This window comes from Convolutriloba macropyga, chromosome 5, assembly GCF_964194025.1.
Source record: "Convolutriloba macropyga chromosome 5, txConMacr16.3, whole genome shotgun sequence".
NCBI classification, from domain to species: domain Eukaryota; kingdom Metazoa; phylum Xenacoelomorpha; order Acoela; family Convolutidae; genus Convolutriloba; species Convolutriloba macropyga.
This window is the reverse complement of record NC_134472.1, coordinates 61,166,328-61,189,927: the sequence shown is the minus strand read 5'-3', so window position 1 is coordinate 61,189,927 and position 23,600 is coordinate 61,166,328. Positions and strand designations below refer to the sequence as shown.

The 23,600-nt window shown below is 36.6% G+C and overlaps 1 protein-coding gene across 2 annotated transcripts in view; it reads right to left on the bottom strand.

The window, feature by feature from the left end:
* The window catches only part of LOC142339521 (uncharacterized), a 462,116-nt gene that overhangs the window by 15,816 nt on the left and 422,700 nt on the right, over positions 1-23,600 (bottom strand). The window contains exons 2-7 of one of the 2 annotated variants that reach the window (XM_075389617.1): positions 14,300-14,362; positions 14,168-14,232; positions 13,427-13,471; positions 10,316-11,665; positions 6,816-7,759; positions 2,055-2,232 (exon numbers count right to left, since the gene is read on the bottom strand). In XM_075389617.1, the coding sequence (XP_075245732.1) occupies positions 2,055-2,232; positions 6,816-7,759; positions 10,316-11,665; positions 13,427-13,471; positions 14,168-14,232; positions 14,300-14,328 (2,611 nt within the window). In that variant the 5' untranslated portion in view covers positions 14,329-14,362. Of the gene's footprint in view, positions 1-2,054; positions 2,233-6,815; positions 7,760-10,315; positions 11,666-13,426; positions 13,472-14,167; positions 14,233-14,299; positions 14,363-23,600 lie in introns of those variants that run through there. The other variant, XM_075389618.1, reaches the window with a different exon arrangement.

Here is a 23,600-nt window from a genome sequence, read left to right as displayed (position 1 = left end):
TGTAAATCAATCAAGGTACTAATTTTTCGATAAACACATCTGCAAATGAAAAGGATCGGCTTTGGATGGATTAGCTTTGGTCATGAGATTTTAGCTGAAGGTAGCTCTAGCTGCTCTTTCAGCCAAACTCTTGCCTCCTAATTTAAAAAATTCCTTTCCACATTAAAAATTGATAGGCAAGAACTCATCTATTTTGGTTGAATTACTATCCACGAAAACTTAATGAAAACTTCGCATTTTTGATATTAGGTAAGGCACCATTGTTGTCGCACCAATCAATAACATTTTCGAGTGTCGTTTCCGTTGACAATTGACTAACGAACAAAGGCCACGCTTCGGTGGTTTTTCTATGCTTGCATAAGAATGGTTTTTCTTCCCATTTCACTATAAATATCAAAAAGTAACCGCTTTTGTTATGCACCTATTGCAGCTCCAAATAATCATTTTCCAAACTTGACAGTATCGGTGATACCAAGACATAATTTGCACACTGAATTGGGAGACGACTGACGGTCAAATACGTCATTGTCCGCCCATTCAAAAGTTTCTTCAAAAAGACCACAACAAGAAGCCATCTGGTTCATACATGGGACTCTAAAATCCTTTTAGACGAGGCTACCCAATTGAAGAATGCCCACTGTTTGATTGCGACCAGTAATCTTTAATAAGTTTAGCAAAACAATTAGGCTAAGCACTTGAATGACTACTAAAACTAGCTAAGGGATTCCAATGAAATTTGATGATCGCTGAGCTTTACCTGTATCTTGTTTTGAGGACAGGGCACCAGTACAATCCAATTCTTGTATTGTAAAAAGGAGAGCGCTTAAATAATAGCCATTCAGTGGCTTATGGCGGCTATTAATGAGAAGAAAATAGTTTGATCGCCGACTGCTGCGTTTTGAAATATTTGATGAAAATAATTTGGAAATAATAGTGCAGGAAAACGCTGAAGAATGGTTGGGAGTTTACTATCGCCTGATTCTTCCTTTTGAGTCATTCATCTACGGCTAATCTTGCAAATATTGTCATTTTTCTCCCAGACTAGGTGACCCATATTTGTTTTCACAGAAACGCGTTTTTATAAAATATTTCAACTGAGCGACAAAAATTTGTCCCCATGACCTTACTTCTTGATAAATCTGTAAAACCCAACTTCTAAAAATTTGGCTGTGAATTTCAGAAAGGCGAGACTAGTTGACTTTCACAACTGTTATTTTGTTTCTCATCAATTACTTTATGACCTGACAGAAAATTTGCTCCTACTTTGGAAATGAGCAAAATCGGAAGAAATTTTGATTGCTAAAAGACATTATATCGCCATACAGCCTTCGCTCTAATTTCGCGGCCTTAAACATTAAATGCAACTAAATCGGAAAAGCATGGATGTCCAAATGGCAACATTGTTACGCAATTGCATATTTGGCTTCTCCAGACATTCGTTTCTATTTCAACTTTATGGGCCAGATTTTACTACCTTTCAAGTTTTACTTGTTCAGTTGACAGATCTGCCCAAGTCGAGAACGTATAATCGAGATCGATATAACTCCAGTTGCCAAATGAAGAAATACCGAAGAGTTGATTATTTAAATTTTCGAAAATCAAGACTTATTTGATATTGTCCGTGATGGACATTTGATTCTTGATTGGATCAAATCAATAGTAATTTCGCGGCCTTAAACATTAAATGCAACTAAATCGGAAAAGCATGGATGTCCAAATGGCAACATTGTTACGCAATTGCATATTTGGCTTCTCCAGACATTCGTTTCTATTTCAACTTTATGGGCCAGATTTTACTACCTTTCAAGTTTTACTTGTTCAGTTGACAGATCTGCCCAAGTCGAGAACGTATAATCGAGATCGATATAACTCCAGTTGCCAAATGAAGAAATACCGAAGAGTTGATTATTTAAATTTTCGAAAATCAAGACTTATTTGATATTGTCCGTGATGGACATTTGATTCTTGATTGGATCAAATCAATAGTAATGAGCCCAATGAGACTGTGTAAGTGCCATATTAGAAGAAGTGTTGGCGATTGCATGGGTACTTACATTCGTACTCTACTATCCAGATACCCCTGGCTATGGCCTCTAAGTACTTTTGAGTTCTCTGGACCACCCTCTCTCCCTTTCCCACATCAGCCTTCCTAATGACTAGGTGCGTAGTCTTCTCAGTCAGCTCTTTCCTGAAGTGGCCGCCCAGTTTTACACAGATCTTGCGAACAGTTGACTGAAAATGACAAAATAGAAAGCATGGCATTAGAGTGCATTGATTCGCCGTTTCACTAAAAGCCTTACTAGGATTTTAAATACCAGAAAATTAAGTACTTAGAAGAAGTACGATTGTTACGATCAACCACAAATATTAATTTATCAATATTGAAAACAACCTGTAGATCTCTGAAGATTATTTGTAATTGAATCTTGGTATCAGTTAGGAATAGCAAGGATGGATAAACACGACAGGGCTAGTACAAGCCTCAAAGCACGTCATACACGTTCAGAGGATAAACATAGCCACCACATTATCGAAAATAGCCGCGACATGATCCCGGGTTAACGATCATACTACTATCTTTGATTTCGTACTAGGTCATATATGATTCTTAGTAATCATACTAGGTCATATATGATTTGTATGAATTCTTGGTAGTCATACAAGGACCATATATGATTTCCTAGAAATCATACAAGGATCATACAAAAAAACTCAAAGACTAAAAACTGTATAATTTTGATTTTCCATTGAAGTTGAAAAAATTTCTTGGATTTCATACAAGGTCATATATGACACATATTACATTGACTGGTGCCACAAATTCTCGTATAATGTAGTCAGAGGACTTATTAAATTATTATATTGCATTTGCAATCCACATTTGATTCTTTGTGTGCGCTAAAAGAATAACTTTGTGGTTTAAACGTATTCAGAAAACGAATATGACGTGATATGCATTTTTTTCTTGATTAATTGTTTTTATAAATGAGCATTTATATGTATAAACTGGCTTCAGAGTATTTCAAAAATTTTGTTATTTGTTTGGACTTACTCTTTTATTTTGTGCCCAACTTGCAATTGATATTGTACGTTAGGGTCCTTTGGCGGATCACAATGTGATGCCGGGGTATCATATATGTGATGCCCTACCGAATAAAAACAAAAAAACATAAATGTTTTAAGATTTTCAAAAAATAGATGTATGGTTCTTGGTATTCGTACTAGGATCATATATGATTTTTTTGGTTTCATACAAGGATCGTACTAAGAAATCAAGTATGCACAGTATGAAATCATATATGATCCTTGTATGAAATCAAAGAAACTTCAACCCGGGATGTTGAGGCCTTAGTTGAAAAAGATTACTGCGATTAATTTGCGAACTAGACAAACCGATATTCTGATCGTTTGCATTCAATGAATGCAGCCTTAGTTATTTATCTTCATCTCGACTTTACATCTTCAATTTAGATTAAATAAGAGAACAGAGTCGGGTTCTTGAGATAAGTCGTGTGCTCAGAAAATTTCAAACGATGGACAAAAAATTCGGATCGATTCTGCTTTGCCCCCCCCCCCAGCTTAGTGGGAATAAATGCTTTATGACCCCCCCCCCCCCCCCCAGGCGCACAAGCATTATTTTTACATAGTAACGTGCTATATAACAACAAATAATTTGTAACTGGGGGTCATAAAAAACATTGGGGGGGGGGGACAGAATAGATCCAAAATTCCTCCCACAGAGAGTAACAGATGGTAGTCATCAGCTGCATAATAGAAGTCACCAAGAAAGTCGCACTTGCACTTTCAATTCTTGTCTCGTGATTGGTCGCAACAAAAAAGAACCAATTAAAAAACATAACAGGACATCTCCTGAATTAAAATCCATATAAATGAGATAACAAATGACCTGAACATCGAAATGTTTTCCTCGACATCAAACGTTGACACTCATCAAAGCACATGACCCTAAATGCTCCAAAATAAACAAAAAAAATCTAATTAAAAAATTGTTTCCAAAGTGTTGTAAAAATCATCCATAATACCAATACTTTATACAGCTATCAACAATGCGCGTCCATAAAACCTGTACACCATGCGACAATCTTGCGGACATCAATAGGAGACAAAAAAAAGCCAAAACACAGAAATTTGGCAAAAATCAGAATATTTTTAAAAATTAACCTCTTTGAGACCTTTTTGAAAACTAGACAGTGAATCCTTAACCTCAGCGCACCAAACAACTTTACATATCATAGAACATCTTTTTTCAATTCCATTAGGTGAAAACGACAACAAAAATTAAGCGGCAAGATTCAAAAATTCACTAAAGTCATTCAATACTATTTAAATCAATAAAACTGAAACCAACCAGAGATACGGCATATTAGAAGGTGAATAAGAACTGTTGTTATTGAGTCTAAATCTTATGACCACAAGAAACGCAGCGATCACGGGTAAAATTCAATACCCTTTTTTTAAAAAAAATTAGCAACCATTAGCAATGAAAAACAATTAATTCAAATCACTTAGTCATCATTAGCAAACGATGAGACCTGTCACTAAAAAAGACCAAGTCCTAAGACCCCGTGCATAGCAAAAATACAGTCAAACTAAAATAAATCAATATTTTATGAAAATAATTAGTGTCAAAGTCATTATAGCCATTGGATATGAAGTAAAACGATTAATTCAAATCACTTAGGCCTCATCAGAAAACAGTGAGACCTATCATAAAAAGGACTAAGTCTTAAGATACGTCGCAAATAGCAAAAATACGATCAACATAGCCGGCAGATTGCCAGAATAGCTGCGAAAGAGTAGACCTGCGTGCCATATAATAGAGAGAAACAGATACAGATCTAAAGTGAAAAAAAATCACGCCGCTCAAAAAACTAAGCTAAAAAACATTCAGCGATAAATTAATAAAGCTTGTTAAAATTCATTCTACAGAAGCCTCTTATTAGGGACCTTTACTGCACATATGAGTTTCTTTGACCCTAAACAAATTCAAACTAAACTTAAGTTTTAAAGTGCAAAAGTCATTTTATTGAGTGAGGTAAGTCACGTATGATCAAAATCTAATCACGCAAATAACCTAAAAATTTTCGCTCAAGCGAGTGAGAAATGACGTCACGCGCGCAAATGCCATTAGTGAGAGGAAGAACTAGACTTAGAACGGACAATCAATGGATTGGGAAAACCATTTAGAAAAAAAAACCGATCCAAAAAATCGAAAAAACAGTAAAAGTCAAAGTGAAATTGCCGCATGTGAACAAAAAACCACTAGCGAGAAAGCGAATCTTTTTTCAAACATCGTTTTCTCACTCTACTTTAAATTTGGTGCGGAAAAATTTCACGCCGCGAAACCACTCGCTTTTTCCTCCACTTCCTGTTTTGGCGTGACCAAAATCACTACTCCAATTTGACTTCAAAAATCATGATGTGTGAACAGATCTTAAAAAAAGACAGCGCCCCAATACAATTCAAATTCTTTGAATTGTAAAAAACCAAGAGCACCGCAATATAGCTACGCTCAGCTTACAGCTTCGCAACTATAAAAATAAAACAAAACCTAACCGAATACTCAAGAAATTCTAAAACCTAGGAATTACTCTAGAAGGACTAGTGGGAGCTCAAATCTATTGAAGCCTGCTCCAGTCAGGAGGGGGGAATAAATCCACTGAGGAAAGCTTCAAATGACGTCATCACAGGCTTTATATACCACAAGCAAAATATTAGTTTTTTCCCTGATTTCTGTCTTATGGTCCCTCAGAGTTTTATTGTCGTTTTTTGTGTTGTCCTTGGTGCGGCTGGTTACTAACCGAAATGAAATGAAGCACTGCCATCATCAGGTCTCTGGAAAGCAACTGCTGGAACGTCACAACTTGCATCAAATTTACAACTGGTTTTGAAGTTAGTGTTCTTTGTTTTTCCTCGGTATGATATTTTTTCTATAAAGTTTCAATTCGTCGATTGAAGAAGAGCAAAATTCTACTACGGTCTGCTAAATAAGTGCTTTGGAGTCGCACTTTATATTCTTGTGGAGTTCATCTTTTTATTCTTTCGATCTTTTTCCATTTCAATGATAGAAAAAAATGTTAGCTCTCAGCGGTCGACGTTTTACTAGCGTCAATTCCGGAGTATTCTGGCTGATTTCAAACTTAAAATCAACGAAAACAATTGAACGAAACAACTGCTTTAAATTTTGGAAGTGACAACTAATGTTAGCGAGATTCTTTTCTCAGCAAAAGAACTCACAAACACCTAAGTGAAACTCGATCAAATTTGCATCAAGTCAAGCAATAATTTGAAAATATAATTACTTGAATTGATTTAATAATGCTCAACTAGAGGATTTTTATGCGAAACTTGACTTTTTCTATAAGTATACTTGAAACACTTCCGAAATTTTACCAAACTAAAATTGGAATGATTCCTAGCAAATATATATAATTCTGAAAAACAACTACGGTCGGTAAATTCTACAATCAGCAATTGCGTTTAAGTTTATTTAAATACATCTAGTCACAAACTTTCTAAGGCGGTTTTTACAGCCTTAAAAAATGTTTTACTGGATGTCTTTTCCAGCGCTGTCTTTACTGAATGCTTGCAAAAGACAAACATGATCCACTCACAACTCAAAGACCTAAAACTCATTATTGCGAAGTTTTTATTTCAACTCCAACCAAACACTCTTGACCAGAACATGCTTAAAACTAATCTCCAACTTCCGATTTTCCCAAATGTTAAATTTGGTCAGATTAATACATCATTACTGCACCATAATATGTAATGAAACTGTTATTTTCACTTACAACTTCTGGTGAATCGAGAGATGATATAGCCACAACAACACCATCCAACAATTCAGATACCACGGGCACTTCACTGCTGTTTCTTTGCTTTTGCTGCTTCTTTTTCTTGGGGGTCGGATGCTGTACTTCATTAGGCTCACCCTGCACTTGCTCCTCGATTAGTTCTCCGTTGTCTCTCTCGTACGGGGTCTGATTCCTCACCACTTTCCCCGTCTGGCTGGTCAGCTCCTTGGTTGTCACTTGAGTTGTAATACCACACACAACTTCCTCCACTCTATTTTTATCTATAGCCAAGTTTTCCTCCTCCGTCGAAGCAGCACCATGAGTACTCATTCTACTTTTCATCTCAACAGAGGATTCCTTTTCCAACTCCACGATGTCATTGTTTATGTCTTCATCACCAAGGAGTAGAAGCGAAGATGCAAAAAGCGAATCCCCTAACGATGCCACTTCCCCGCCATTTGCGATATTAACATTTTTCTTCTCCGCTTCAGCCAGCTCAATTATCTCGGTTTGTGGATCTACCCGTTCCTTCTCCTTTTCTTCATTGATCAAGGCCAGCTCCAGTGAGCACGCGATTTCGTCCACATTCTGTGATTTTCCATCTTCGAAGATTGAAATCTTAGTTCTTTTCCCACCACTATCGTTGCTGCTGCTGTCGTCACATGCATGGGTTCGCTTTCTGCCCTTCGATGGTATCTTTCTCAAGGTACAACCAGTCGTTGTATTTGCCTTAGCCGAAACCTGTTGCCTAAATTTTTTGAGTGCGCTTTGCTTAGCTTTGGTAGATGGGGAGCTTGATTGACTTTCAGATCTAGTCTTGGTAGGTTGTGCCGCTTCGCTCTGTGTTTGTAGGAAAGAGATATCATAAACGGCGACATCGGCTGCCTGATCGGTAGCTGAGCCTTTCGAGGACGAGAAAGTCGGCGAATTCTGTTGAGTCGCTGAAATACACAACTAGTTACTAAATTCATTGGTGTACAAATTTCATTATTAAATTAGATGAGCGAAATTCAAAATCTCAGCTTGACTTTAAATCACTTTCCCCTAGAATAAAAAATCGGGTCTTTCCCATTATAGCCCCCCCCCCCCCAACGAAAATATAGCCAGCCACCCCAATATAGCCACCCCCATTATGGTATAAATACTATGATGGGGGCGAGAGGTTTAGGTCATGACCACTAAGCTGGTGGGGGGGGGGGGGGCTATAATGCAACACCCCCAAAAGTTTTTGTTCAATTTGAAAAGATGAAAACGAATAATAAATCTTAAAGTTTCAGGGCATTTAACCCAGTGCTAAAACACTACTGTGCCAGACGATGGACTCTGACAGACGAGATTATAAGTCAATAACAAGTCTGCGTTGAGAGAACTATCCATATATCAAAAAACTTTTAAAACATAGCTGGCAGATTGCCAGAAAATAGCCGCAATAGATTCGTAGATCGGCAGTCTAAAAAAACAGTAAAAAAAAACAGACCAAAAAAATTCGTCTTTTCATTGAAGGCTGATCTGTTATATTTTGATCAAAAATCTGTATAAGTTATTGCTGCCTCTATTAGCTGATCTCAAATAACCTTCATTTAGAGTGACACACATCCATTTGACCTTATCTCTTTGAATTAAAGTAAATAAAAGTCAATTTCAAAGTGAGGAAGTCATTTTTGAGAGTGAGGTAAGTCAAGTGTGACCAAAAATTTAATCACGCGCATGAACAAAAAACTCGCTCCACTAAGAGCGAAAAATGACATCACACATGCAATTCAGCTGAAATTGCATGAACGAATGAACAAAAAGTGGCTGTGACGTCATATGGTCGTAACAAAAATCATGACGAAATAAAAAACATAGCAGGACAAGTCCTGACGTACAATTCAAAGAATTTTCATTGACTAAACAGAAAACTAGACCTAGAACGGACTATGAATGGATTGGAAAAACCATTTAGAAAAAAAATCCGATCCAAAAAATAGAAAAAACAGTAAAAATCAAAGTGAAATTGCCGCATGTGAACAAAAAACCACTACCGAGAAAGCTTTGGAAAATTGGTAAAAATCATTGCCAAAATACCACACGAAAAAAACCACTAGCAAGGATAAAAATCATTAAAACACCATTTTCTCACTCTACTTTAAAATTAGAGCGAAAAAATTTCACGCCGCAAAACCACTCGCTTTTTCGTTACATTTCCTGTTTCGGCGTGACCAAAATCACTACTCCAATTTGACTTCAAAAATCATGAAAATGTGTGAACAGATCTTTAAAAAAAAGACAGCGCCCCAATACAATTCAAATTCTTTGAATTGTAAAAAAACCAAGAGAAGGCCAATAATAGCCCCAGCTATCGCTGTGCGGCTATTAAAAAAGAAATTAAAAAAATTTTCTATGATGAGCCAATGCGCGCCCAGCCAAGTAACCTATGCCCAATTTATAATTTTTCCCATCTCATTATGAGAACGTTGAACTCAAGCGTCCTGTAAATAAAACGAAGTAAATTAGAAAATCTTGCCTAATCGCTTTTCACAACCTTTTTGCATCATTAGTTTTTGTTTAAATGATTAAAGACAGAGCAGCATTATAGAATTGCTCTTTTGAGGTTTGCGGCATGCAAAATGTAAAGTGAAAAGAGAGTAAGACGACAAGAACGAGCACCGGGTTGCTAGAAATTAGAGCCGGACGGGCGCAGAGTCGAATGTGAAAAAATAAGAATCAGAGCCAAATGCTTAAATTTGATTGGCCGAATAATCTGATTGGTTTAAATTAAAAAAACAAATGTAAGAAATGGCGAGTTAATCAGTTGTCACAAAAAATGCCACTAAAGTAATTAGTTTAGTTTCATCCTGTCAGAGCACGGTCGGCTCTGATCTGAGCCCGGTCGGCTCTAACGGCGTCCACCGAGCACCGGATTTGGAGAACATCACATTGTCCTGGCAAATTTTACAGACACCAGAATATCACTACAAGTCTCACTATAAATTTTAAAATGAAATCCCAGAAAAATATTTATCTCCTGTTAATAAACATAAACCGACTAACGTCGGAAAAATTGTTCTCGAATGACAGGCGGGGCGTAAATTTTTCTTTATGAGTTTAAAAACATCAAACGAAGGTAGGGTACGAACCCCGACCTCCTGAGTCCGATTCTTTCACCTCGACAGAGGGAATAACAACTCGGCTATCAGGGCCTTGTCATCGTATCTCTAACAATCGGTTTTGTTTGAACGACGAACTTTCGGAGTGAGCAATCACTTAAAATCACTTAAAGTGCGTAAAAAATCACTTGAGAAATCAACCATTTTTCGAGAAAAGCGCAAAACGGTCAAGCGAAAAATTTGCATAAAAAAGACACATGTTTACAATAATTGCTTCTTATGCGAGAGCAACTAACAATAAATTCGTTTTCAAATGAAAAGATTATTCTTATAATGATTATATTAACAATTAGACGCTTTATGTGATGCTTTCCAAAGGAATGACAATAACAAGACTACACTACTCACATGCAATATTCTGAGCACCTTCGTTATTCGTTCTGAGGGAGTCCATAAAGAAACTCTCATTGAGTTCACACTCATTGAATTGTTGCTCTGTCTGCATTTCAGCCAAGTATCCGGGTGCTTCATCTGCCATGAACTGCTGAGTCAAAGTTGGCAATCGCTCATTTTCCCTCTCGTCTCTCGGTTTACTATGCGGGGGAGACGCTTGCATTTTAGAGTTTACCACCATCACTTCATCACAATCAGTCATTGTCTCGCAGTTTACTGTATCAGAAGCCACCTGTACTTCAACATCAATTCCCCATTTCTGCCCAGTTGTCGATGTTCCAGTGCTATTGCACGCTAACTCCGATGTCTGGCAAGCTATTGAAGTAGATTCGTTGGAAGCTGAAACGGATTTGTCATGCATTTCCGGAGTAGTCTGCAATTTAACTGTTCTTGTCGGTCGTAGTGGACTGTTTGGGACTTGCACGCTCTGTTCCACTAACACTAAGCCTTTATCAGCAGCGCAACTAGACATAGCGATAGAATCCTTAAACTGTTTCAATAATTCGGATATTTCTTCTTTCAGCTTGCTGAGGTATTCTACCTCGACTGAAGCGTTAACGTTTCTTCCTCTTTCAGCTTCCTTTTTGTTCGATTGGTTTTTACTCTGGACCGCAGCTGCTGTTACCCCAGAGGCACCGGAGATGTTTTCAATGCTCTGCATTGCAGTTGAACCATCTCTCTGCTCTGAGCTTTGATGTGTGATCATGGCTTGATTTGTATTAGCATCAGATCCAGAGTTCAATTTCTGAACATCGCTTTGCTTCGAAGTTCCGTATGAAGTTGAACCTTGCTTAGAAATCTGTTGTGGATGTAGAACTCGCAAACTCTCATCTGAAGGCTTTTCAGTGCCCATGGATGTCCCTCGGGAGCCTTGTTCCCTTGAAGCCCTTTTGACCGGTGTCCTCCGAGTGACTCTTTCGATAGCCTCTCTTCTTTGCCCTACATTACTCTCTATTGTGGACTCTTCACTACTTTCCAAACGTACATCACCATTGCATGCGTTTGATAAATTATTACCTGACGTTTCCGAACGAAGGTTACTATTATTAATTATTTCGTAGGTAATTGAATCATTGGTCTTATTACTAAAAGCCTGTTGAGTGCACAAATTTAGCTCGAATTGATCAATTCTAGAGAACTCTTCGTTTAATGCTGTGTGTTCGGCTGCTGAAGACGATGTTGTTTTGTTGGACGACATTTCGGGAGGATGTTTATCAGACAGGTGTTTCTTTAGATTGCGCTCCAACACGTATTGTCGCCCACATTGGTCACAATTAAATTTTGGATCCTTCTCCCTTCCACCACCTACATAAAAAAAATCATTAACACTCATCAAAATTATTCATGCGAAATAATAGCCCACAAATTATTCATGCGAAATAATAGCCCAATTGCTGACGTCGTCTTTGTTCCCCTCTTTGAAAACGGGAGTAACTTGGGACACTTTCCAACAAGTGGGGTAAGTATTTTTGTTGATACAGGTTTGGAAGATTAGTGCCAGAGATTTGCCCAGGGTTTCATGGCACATTTTGAGAATGTTATTCCCAATATTGTCGGGACCAGTTGATTTCTTTGGGTTAAGGTCTCTCAGTATTAGGCTTACCTTTTCTGGTGTGCACTTTAGGGAATTAAGTATTGAGTCGTCGATTTCAGTTTTCGTTGAGTCTTTTCTACCGATCAGGCTAAGGAAGTAATTATTGAACAGCTCGGCTTTAGCAACATCTTCGGTTGCAACACAACCGTTCAACTTTATACTAGGAGTGATGGACGGAGTTTTTCTTATACATTTCTCAAGTACTTTTGGATTTCACTGAACTTTAGGTTGTTGAAGACACCACTTTCAAATTCCGTTAGATCGTTGTTAATTTCAGTGCAAATCTGTTTCTCGAACTTTTTGATTTTCAAGGCTTTCTGAAGGTTGTTTACAGCTTGATGTTTTCAGTCTTTTGATGAGGTATGAGGTTGAACTACTAATCCACGGAGGTGACAGATCCCGGTGGGAGGTGACCTTAGGGATAAATTTGTTAACTTTTTGCCACAGCCATTGGTACCATTGTTTCACCAGTTGGTCAACATTACTGTAACAGAAAGGATTAAAAGGGTTTTCTCTGATGTCCGAGTGTAGGGAGTCCCAGTCGGCTCTTTTAAAGGCATATTTCACGGATGAAATTGTATTACACTTGTTCGGTGAATGTGTGTTAGGATCGGCTTGTGATGAGAGCAGGGCTTGTTATTTATTTGATATTTGTGGTAAACTCGAGATCACCAGTATTGGAGAAGTTGAGATCGCCAGTAATTACGATGCTGTCGCAGAAGTGAACTTCGGCTAACAAATGGAGTTTTTGAAGCAGAAGAAAAGATTCAATTTGTTCCACTTGATAGATACTTGGAGCGGGAGCATTATAAATACAACAGACTAAAATAGATAGCGTTGATGACAAGAGTTTGCGCACGCAATGATTGGGATTCCTGATATCTGTTTCCAGAATTTCGTGGTATACACTGGAGTGAACTGCTATTAGCACACCACCATATTTTGTCTTGTGAGAGACATCGATTGGACTATCACTTCTGTAGATATGAAATGATGACAAGAAGAGTGCTGAGTTTGGAATGTCGGAAGTGAGCCACGTTTCAGTAGTGCACAATACTTTTGGGCTGACGGAAGTTAGACCGTTTGAAAATTGCATTCGGCGCTTAAGGTCTAGAAGACTTCTTGACAACTTGACTCTCTCACTGTTGGTAAGTTAACGAAACGTAAAACGAACTAAAGAAGAAAAAGCAGAGCTTTTAAATAATAGCCGCTGGAGTAAATGATGGTGTCTATTAAAAAAAGAAATAAATATACTTAGTTGTTCGCAAGACTGCACCAAAAAATCTATTACATAATAGAGAGCAATGGATTTGCGGAAGGTCAGTTTGTTATGATGAGCAGCTTTTCAAATGGCAACGTGTTCTCGTATATCTCGTATATTCACGGGATCAACAGAATTTTTAGCATAACCTCAAGATGAGAGCATATATTAAAAACATTCCAATTACATCTCAAAAAATTTAAATTCTTACCTTTAGAGTCATTGAGTTCTCTGTTAACAGGTTCCTCGTTCAGATCTAAAGCAACAGTATTTACAGATGTCCTAACATTCTTTGTAAAGAATCCATTTAAAACAAAAAAATGCAAAATTTGAACCTAGGACAAAGATCCAAATTGAAGACAGCTAAATCGGTGATCAAATCGACGACAAACAAAATTAGGATCTTTTCTGTTCCCCCAAGCTTAGTGATCATATAACTTTTACGCCCAAAGGCGCACGCGCTAATTTGTTTACATAGTAATGTGCTCTATAGCAATAGTTTCTAACTGGGGGCATAAACACAGGGGGAGACAGAATAGATCCCAAAATTACATACAAAATCTTAATATCTGGTGGTAATTTAACCCTAGTTGACGGGCCGGGTCACTGGGCCGCCGCATTAGCCAACCCGTCGTTTCCGGAATGCATAACACAGCGCGCCGCAATGGGTTTCTAAATTGCATGCTCATGGGCCCTCAATTGTTTGCCAAAACTTACTTTGTTCCGTTCTTTCTAGTTGTAATCATAACGTGTGTCTGTAGGTATTGTGTATATTATGGATAGAATAGTTAGAAAGTGGCGATGCTTTGGCTAGAAATAACAACGAAAATACGTGTAATTGTCAGCCAACTGACACAAAATTGAGTGTCGTCCATTTGAGTGTTTGAACGGATCCTTTTAGCATTGTAAACCGTGAAAACTTGTCATCGTGAAAAACGCATCGATCACTGACCTGCGATAAGTTCTTCCAAAACAGAGCTGATATCCTTTTTACGATCAGCAATTCCCAAACTAGTCCTAAACAGCTCAGAAACAGATAACGTTTTCGAAACTGAATATTACCAAATGTTTTTGGTTTGCTCACCTTGAGAAACTTTGCCCAAACCTGCTCATAGCGCATCAGCGATAACTAGTCACGCCGTGATCTGAAAAAAAAGATCAATCTTCAATGCGCGCATACACGGTTATAGAATTTGATGGATCTTATATATGTTTTACTCATACATCTGATGCATTTTGTTAAGCAAAAAAGACCAGTTTCTTAAAATGATCATAAAAGAAAACATTTTTCTTAACTAATAATAGTGAAAAAAAACAGTGGATGAAGTTAGTGATGATGCATAATATAAAGCAAAAGCCTTCCAAGGACAAACATAAAAAGTTGGAGGACAATCTATCGACTCCGCTATAAAAAAAACCTAAACATTTTTCAATGTAATTTTAGTCTGACTAAAGTTTCTTATTGCACCTGGTACAGATCTCCACTTCATGGATGTTTGATGAAAATGTGAGTTTCCAAGAAAGGCCGATGAATTGTGGTCTTGAAATATGATACGATTAGCTGCAGAAAAGAAGGATTTGTCAATAAAATAATAAATTGATTAAAAAAATCGAACGTTTTCGAACATTGCGTTCATCGTCAGGTTTAACAATGTAATAAAAATTTTTTAAAAAGTATTTAAACTTGTCTTTGACTCTATCTATAGAATTCTAAGAAAAGAGTTAAAATCACCAAGAATTTTTGAACGTATCTGCAGTTAAAATCACATTTACATTTTATTTACATTTATTACACCAAAAAATAATTCAATTTTTATTCCGGAGTTTTTACGTTCATTCCCATTTGTTGTTATCCGTTACTTTTGGTTAACTTCAGTTGACAAAATTTCGAATTAACATGTACCAGAATAATTTTTGAAGGATTTCAAAGACAATTTTTTTTGGATTTGGACAAATACTTCAATGTCAATTCACGCCCCCGGTACTCGTCGTACACGTATTTAGTTGCTTTTTCAGCTTTTTGATGTAGATCGTTTCTTTTGTATGAGATTTTCCACTCCGCGACATGAATCTAAAATCTCCCATTCAATGTTATGCGCTGCAATACAACATTCAACGAGGTGTTCTACCACCAGGGAATCTTTCTTTTGATGCTCCGAAATTCTAGTGGTATTATGATGGCTGCTTTGGCCAAAAGAGAGAGAACTGCATCATTTACATGTAAAATTGTATACAAAATGCAATTTCAGATTTTTACAAAAGGATGACTTCAAGGTGTGCAAGTGTGCTCTTAATTTTCTCGTTTTGAAACTTATTTGAAAATCACAAAATGTTTACTTTTCAGTCTACTTGCAAAATATTGATTGGTTTTACCTCTGTCTTGAACAAAAAACATCGGTTTAAGATCACTTTTATTGATACTTTTAATTGTTTTGAGATGTTGTTGATTCTTGTTGTGTTCTGCTGTAACCTTTCTTTCGTGACTACTTTATCCACACCTCTCATTAACCTTACTGGACGACCACTCAGTTGAATACTGATATTCAGACCAGATCTCTTGATTTTCCTTTATGGCTACATCAAAAGATTGCCATTCAGTGGTTGCACAAAAAATCCTATATACAACTTAAATCACATTTTTTATGTTGTAACGGTGAAAGGTTACACAAATTCATCAATATGCCGGTGTCAGTCGGTTTTTGAGACCAATGAGAGATAGTTTCTCCATCATCGTTCACGTCTATGCTCAGATCTAGGAATAGCTGGTCTCCACTACCGTTGGGTGTCTCGAGAGTGAATTGCAAGTTTTTTTGAAGAGAGTTTGCATACTCAAGGTCACCTAAGGTTTTCCTTGACAGTAAACACTATGTCATCCGCATATCTCGTGAAAAATTTCAATTCCTGTGTGTCCTTTGTTGTACCCGTAACAGGAACAGGTCCATACATTTTTGTACAGGTTCGCATACTCCCTGTCAGTGATAGTTTAGAAATGTTGCATGAAACTAGATTTTGCTTGATTCGCATTCGACTCTTTTCCCTCGGAAAGTAACGCGTTCTTTCCAATCAATGCACATTCGCTTCATGTCAGGAGTTTTGTTTTTCCTTCCTCCATCATTTTTTGCAAGGATTTTTCAAAAACTTTTATCCACAAATTTGCCATAATTAATGCCAGCGAAGCACCCATTGTCAACCGTCCGATTGAGTGAACCACAACTTTTTGCACTTAAAGTGAACGTTCGCTACGGTTAGTCTCAAAAGGATCTTCGTAGCTGACCTCGGAATCTTGGTAACCTCGTCGCTGGAGTACAGTTCTATATGTGCAATTTCATTTGCCTCCTCAAACGATATGTTTTTAGGTTTCGAAGTTTCCAGGGCAGGATTTTTTTTTTGTTTTTTTAGGAGTTTCTGAATAATTTGCCATTTTTAGCTTTTTTTGCTAAATGTTTGATGCAGAAGTGTGAATATGTTGTGCCTGAGCAATGCATGTTTAAGTGACATATTATGCAAGAATAACCAGCCATGTTCACAAGGTTTCTAACATATTACTCTTGGTTCGGGAGTAATATCTCCCAGAACCAAAGCCCTTTTATTTTTTGACATTTTTGTTTTTTAATCCTCACGTGCGTCATTTTCAGCATATTTTCAGCTTTCAAAGATTCCCCGGGAGGATTTTTCTTATTGTTTTCACGGGTATTTCGTGATAATTTGCGTTTTTTGGACTTCTTTGCCAATCATTTGGTGCAAAAGTGTGAATATGTTGTGCCTGAGCAATGTATGTTAAAGTGACATAGTACGCAGATATAACCAGCCATGTTCAGAGGGTTTCTAACAGGTTACTCTTTGTTCTGGAGTAATATCTCAGAAAACCACGAGCCCTTTTATTTTTTGACATTTTTGGTTTTTACTTCTCACGTTCGACATTTTCAGCATGTTTTCAGGTTTCAAAGTTTCCCGGGGCGGATTTTTTTCACTGTTTTTACGGGAATTTAGTGATAAATTGCGTTTTTTGGTTTTCTTTGCCAATTGTTTGATGCAGAAGTGTGAATATGTTGTGCCTGAACAATGCATGTTTACATGGCATACTATGCAATGATAACTAGGCATGAAGGCATTTGTAGAAGGTTTTTAGCAAATTTATAAATAAAAAAAATAGAATGTCTGTTAGAAAAAAAGTTTCTAACAGATTACTCTTGCTTCTGGGAGTAGAGTCCCCCAGAACCAAAAGCCCTTTTTTGACATTTCGGTTTTTAACTCCTCTCGTGAGTCACATAAAGCATGTTTTCATGTTTCAAAGTTTCCCGTGGAGGAGTTTTTCTTTGTTTTCAGGGGAATTTTGTGACAATTTGCGTTTCTTGGCTTTCTTTGCTAAGTGTTTGATGCAGAAGAGTGAATATGTTGTGCCTGCGCAATGCATGTTTACACGACATACTATGCAGTAAAAACCAGGTATGTAATAAAAAAATTAGAATATCTGTTAGAAAAGAAAATTTCTAACAGGTTACTCTTTGTTCTGGAGTAATATCTCCAAAAAACATGAGCCCTTTTATTTTTTGACATTTTTGGTTTTTACTTCTCACGTTCGTCATTTTCAGCATGTTTTCAGGTTTCAAAGTTTCCCGGGGCGGATTTTTTTCACTGTTTTTACGGGAATTTCGTGATAAATTGCGTTTTTTGGTTTTCTTTGCTAATTGTTTGATGCAGAAGTGTGAATATGTTGTGCCTGAACAGTGCATATTTACATTGCATTCTATGCAGTGATAACTAGGCATGAAGGCATGTGTAGAAGGTTTTTAGCACTTCTATAAATTAAAAAAAAATAGAATGTCTGTTAGAAAGAAAGTTTCTAACAGATTACTCTTGCTTCTGGGAGTAAAGTCTCCCAGAATCAAAAACCCTTTTTTGACATTTTTTATTTTTACTCCTCTCGTGAGTCACATAAAGCATGTTTTCATGTTTCAAAATTTCCCGTGGAAGAGTTTTGCTTTGTTTTCAGGGGAATTTTGTGATAATTTGCGTTTTTTGGCTTTTTTTGCTAAGTGTTTGATGCAGAAGTGTGAATATGTTGTGCCTGCGCAATGCATCTTTACATGGCAAACTATGCAGTAATAACCAGGCATGTAGGCATATGTAAACGGTTTTTCAGCTTTTTATAATAATAAGAGAATTAGAATATCTGTTGGAAACAAAATTTCTAACAGATTACTCTTGGTTCTGGAAGTAAACTCTGCAAAACCATGAGCCTTTTAATTTTTTCTCATATTTTGGTTTCTACTTCTCGCGTGCGTCAGCATGTTTTCTGGTTTCGAAGTTTCCCGGAGAGGGTTTTTTCTTTGTTTTGGGGGGAATTTCGGTATAGTATTTGTTTTTTTTAGCGTTTTTTCGCTGATTGTTTGATGGGAAAGTGTGAATATGTTGTGTTTGAACAATGCATGTTTAAATTTTATACTATGCAATGATAGCTATGCATGAAGGCATGTGTAGAAGGTTTTTAACACTTTTATTAATAAAAAGATTAGAATATGTGTTAGAAACGAAATGTTCAAACAGATTACTCTTGGTTCTTGGAGTAAGCCTCTCCAAGACGCAAGAGCCCTTTTATTTATTTGACACTTTTGGTTTTTAGTCCTCGCGTGCGTTATCTTAAGCATGTTTTCATTTTTCAAAGTTTCCCGGGGAGTATTTTTTTCTTTGTTTTTGTGGGAATTTTATGATAATTTGCGATCCTTTTTTTAAGTTTTTTTCCTAAGTTTTTGATGCAGAAGTGTAAAAATGTTGTGCCTGAGCAATGCATGTGTACATGAAATACTATGCAGGCATAACCAGCTATGATCAGAATTTTTATAGCACTTTTAAGTATTAAAAAGATTAGAATTTCTGTTAGAAACGAAAGTTTCTAACAGATTATTCTTGGCATTGGGAGTAATGTCTTTTGACGTTTTTTGACTTTTACTCCTCACGTGCGTCACTTTAAGCATGTTTTTCAGGTTTTAAAGTGTCCGGGGGAGAATTTTTTTCGGTTTTTGGGTAATTTCGGCATAATTTGCGTTTTTTTAATTTATTTTGCTAATTGCTTAAGTGTTTGCTGAAGAAGGGTAAATATGTTTTGCCTGAGGAATGCATGTTGACATGAATTATTATGTAGTAAAAACCAGGCATGTGCAGAAGTCATTTAATGCTTTTATAGGAAAAATTTAGAATATCTGTTAGAAACGAAAGTTTCCAACAGATTACTTTTGGATATGGGAGTAAAGTCTCCCAGAACCAAGATCCCTTTTTTGACATTTTGGATTTTTACTCCTCTCGTGAGTCACATAAAGCATGTTTTCATGTTTCAAAGTTTCCCGTGGAGGAATTTTCCCTTGATTTTGGAGTAATTTCGGTATATATTGCGTTTTTTAGTTTATTTTGCTAATTGTTTAAGTGTTTGCTGAAGAAGTGTAAAACTGCTCTGCCTGAGGAATGCATCTTTACATGACATAGTATGCAGTAATAACCAGGCATGTTCAGAAGGCTCTTAATGCTTTTATATCAAAAATTTAGAATATATGTTAGAAACGAAAGTTTCCAACAGATTACTTTTGGATCTGGGAGTAAAGTCTCCCAGAACCAAGAGCCCATTTTTGACATTTTTTTACTCCTCTCGTGAGTCACATAAAGCATGTTTTCATGTTTCAAAGTTTCCGGGGAGAATTTTTTCCTTGATTATAGAGTAATTTCGGGATAATTTGCGTTTTTTTAGTTTATTTTGCTAATTGTTTAAGTGTTTGCTGAAGAAGTGTAAATATGCTTTGCCTGAGGAATGCATGTTTACATGAAATATTAAGCAGTAATAAACAGGCATGTGCAGAAGGCATTTAATGCTTTTATAGGAAAAATTTAGAATATCTGTTAGAAACGAAAGTTTCCAACAGATTACTTTTGGATCTGGGAGTAAAGTCTCCCAGACTCAAGAGCCCTTTTTTTGACATTTTGGTTTTTTACTCCTCTCGTGAGTCACATAAAGCATGTTTTCATGTTTCAAAGTTTCCGGGGAGATTTTTTTCCCTGAATTTGGAGTAATTTCGGGATAATTTGCGTTTTTTTAGTTTATTTTGCTAATTGTTTAAGTGTTTGCTGAAGAAGTGTAAATATGCTCTGCCAGAGGAATGCATGTTTACATGACATAGTATGTAGTAATAACCAGGCATGTGCAGAAGGCTTTTAATGCTTTTATAGCAAAAATTTAGAAAATATGTTAGAAATGAAAGTTTCCAAGAGATTACTTTTGGATCTGGTAGTAAAGTCTCCCAGAACCAAGAGCCCTTTTTTGACATTTTTTATTTTTACTCCTCTCGTGAGTCACATAAAGCATGTTTTCATGTTTCAAAATTTCCCGTGGAGGAGTTTTGCTTTGTTTTTAGGGGAATTTTGTGATAATTTGGGTTTTTTGGCTTTCTTTGCTAAGTGTTTGATGCAGAAGTTTGAATATGTTGTGCCTGCGCAATGCATTTTTACATGACAAACTATGCAGTAATAACCAGGCAAGTAGGCTTGCGTAGAAGGTTTTTTGGCACTTGTATTAATAAATAAGAATAGAAAATCTGTTAGAAACGAAAGTTTCTAACAGATTGCTCTTGGTTCTGGTAGCAAAGTCTCCTGAACCAAGAGCTTTTTTGAACTTTTTGTTTTTAACTCCTCTCGTGAGTCACATAAAGCATGTTTTCATGTTTCGAAGTTTCCCGTGGAGGAGTTTTTTTTGTTTTTAGGGGAATTTTGTGATAATTTGCGTTTTTTTGCTTTCTTTGCTAAATGTTTGATGCAGAAGAGTGAATATGTTGTGCCTGCGCAACGCATGTTTACACGACATACTATGCAGTAAAAACCAGGCATCTAATAAACAAATTAGAATATCTGTTAGAAACGAAAAATGCTAACAGATTACTCTTGGTTCTGGGAGTGATGTCTCCCAAAACCAAGGGCCCTTTTATTTTTTTGACCTTTTCGTTTTTTACTCCTCACGTGCGTCATTTTAAGCATGTTTTCAGTTTTCGATGTTTCCGGAGGAGGATTTTTTCTTTGTTTGTTGAGGAGTTTCGAAATAATTTGCGTTTTTTTAGCTTTTCTGCTTCGTGTACGATGCAGAAGTGTGAATTTGTTCTGCCTGAGCAGTGCATATCAATTGACGAATCTGCTCTTCACGCTTATCTTTTTTATGTGTAAATTTTGTGGGGATTGGTGTTGTGATTCAAATATTGTGGTTCTAATCTGTTGTGTTGTAAAATGAAAAAAAAAATTAAGATGTAAGCAAAAAGAATGTTCTGAAAACCAGAATTCCTAACTGTATTTGTTTATGCAATTGTGCATAAAAATTAGGGATATGATAGTGGCCGGTACTCTATGAAACAACCACCGCACAAAACCTATCCTCGTTGATTAAAAAAAACGAGGTAAATGTTTTAGTGGGTGAAGATGCATGGGACGCAATCTTCTCCAGCTGGCTCCTGCAGTTCACCTCTGATATCTCCACTCAACAATTCTTCTTTGTATGTTTTTCTAGGGCACTTTTCTTGCAGAAACCACTCTGCGTCCTCATAGTTTGCTAGAACTAAATCGTTAACCATAGTTCATGTGCCCGCCAATGTTAAACAATTTGACAATTTCAGTTTCGTAGTGAGGTCGTCCTTGGTACAATAAAATAAGGTCGTCCAGTAAACACTCTTGTGGAACGAAAATAAATTACGTCCAAAAATTACTTCCTGAATCTTTTCAGCGAAGTAAATTAAAAATCAATTCTACAATAAGAATTGGCAGGCCATGAGAGATTCCGTTATTTTCGCTGGGAAAAACTCCTAAACCCTGTCAATCCCGATAGGAAACTTACTAAATCCCAAAAATCCTGGTAGGAAATTGCCGAAATCCCAACAATCCCAGTGAGATACTTGCAAATTCCCCAATTTTACCAGTGGGGAATTTTAGTTTGTTCGGAAAACCCAAAGGGACAATTGTGTTCCCCACCTTTCCCATCGGGAAAAATCGAGAATTTGCCTATACTTACTTAAACTTGCATATCCTAAAAATTTTCCACTTGATTTTCCCGGTGGGAAATGTTAGAAAAAAGCAGGAAGAAAATGGGAACTTGCTAATATTTTCAAAAAACTGCGCAACGCGTATACAGAGGGAAAAAATTGGTCTGTGGTCACAGTTTCTACATCATTTTTCTACCGTTTTTTCGGCTATAATAATAATTTATTTGTTGAACAAATACAATGTCAAGTTCATGGGAAGAGCTTCAAAGTCAATTTGCACTGGCAGCCATGCGCATTTCTCTTTTTAGAATATAATGGAAATTTTTCGTAGATTTCAATCAGAATGACTTAAGTTTTCAACGTTCTTTGTGGTTTCATTTTTTTCAAACCTCAACGTCAAGTTCAAACAACGAGAGTCTTAAACCCATTATAAATTTTGTTTACATGGCCAGGTCTTTTTATTTAACGGATCAGAGATTAGATTTCTACCAAAATGATCCAATTTATCCCAAAAATCAACTTTCTGCTTCGACAAAATTTTGCTAAGCTCTCAAACCTGGTTCCATGGTCTAAGACTGTCTCTTTTTCTCATTTAAGTATACTGCTTTTTCTTTATAGTTTTCGTGCTTATGAACATTTATTATAGCGTTTTGTAAATCAGATTACTTTGATTAACGACTCTCGAAATTGGACATATAAAATTTGGATGTGGAGTCGTTGAACAATATCTGATTGTCCTTGAGTTAGACTGATAGGTTCGCAATAGCTACTAAAATTGTTATCAATTATGACATAGATGTTTTTGGGTCGCTGGATATTTTTTTGAAGGTTGCAAAGTGGCCTTTTAAAAAACCGCAAGAGAAAATACAGAGGAAAATAATTGATCTGTGGTCATAATTTTCTACATCATCTTCCCGCCCCATATTATCTGAACAGTCAGTTTTAGCCATGTAAACAAAGATGAAAAGTTGAGAGGAGCACGCCAAAAACTAGCTACCGACAGCAAGGATTATTGCTGATAGGGCATAATAATTTCTGCTGAAATTTTCCAGTTTTCTGCTTGGAATGACTTTGTATCCTTCTAATCTTCCATTGAGGAAAATTATCTAAACTTGAATTAGAGTTTTTAAATGTTTTTTGGTTAAAGCTACGTACTTAATATAATATTGTTGCTTGAGTTTGCAGGTCAATTCTAGGAAGCTTATTCTAGGTAAATTGCACGTATCTTTTTTTGCAGGTAATGTTACCTGCAATTTTGCTTACCTGCAAACTTTACTGTAAATTTACCCAGAGATCTTTTTAGAGTGTATCACGCTGAAAATACACCTAGTTTTGAGTTGAGTTGCAAATAATCGTGAGTTAATGAATTTTCTCGTTTTC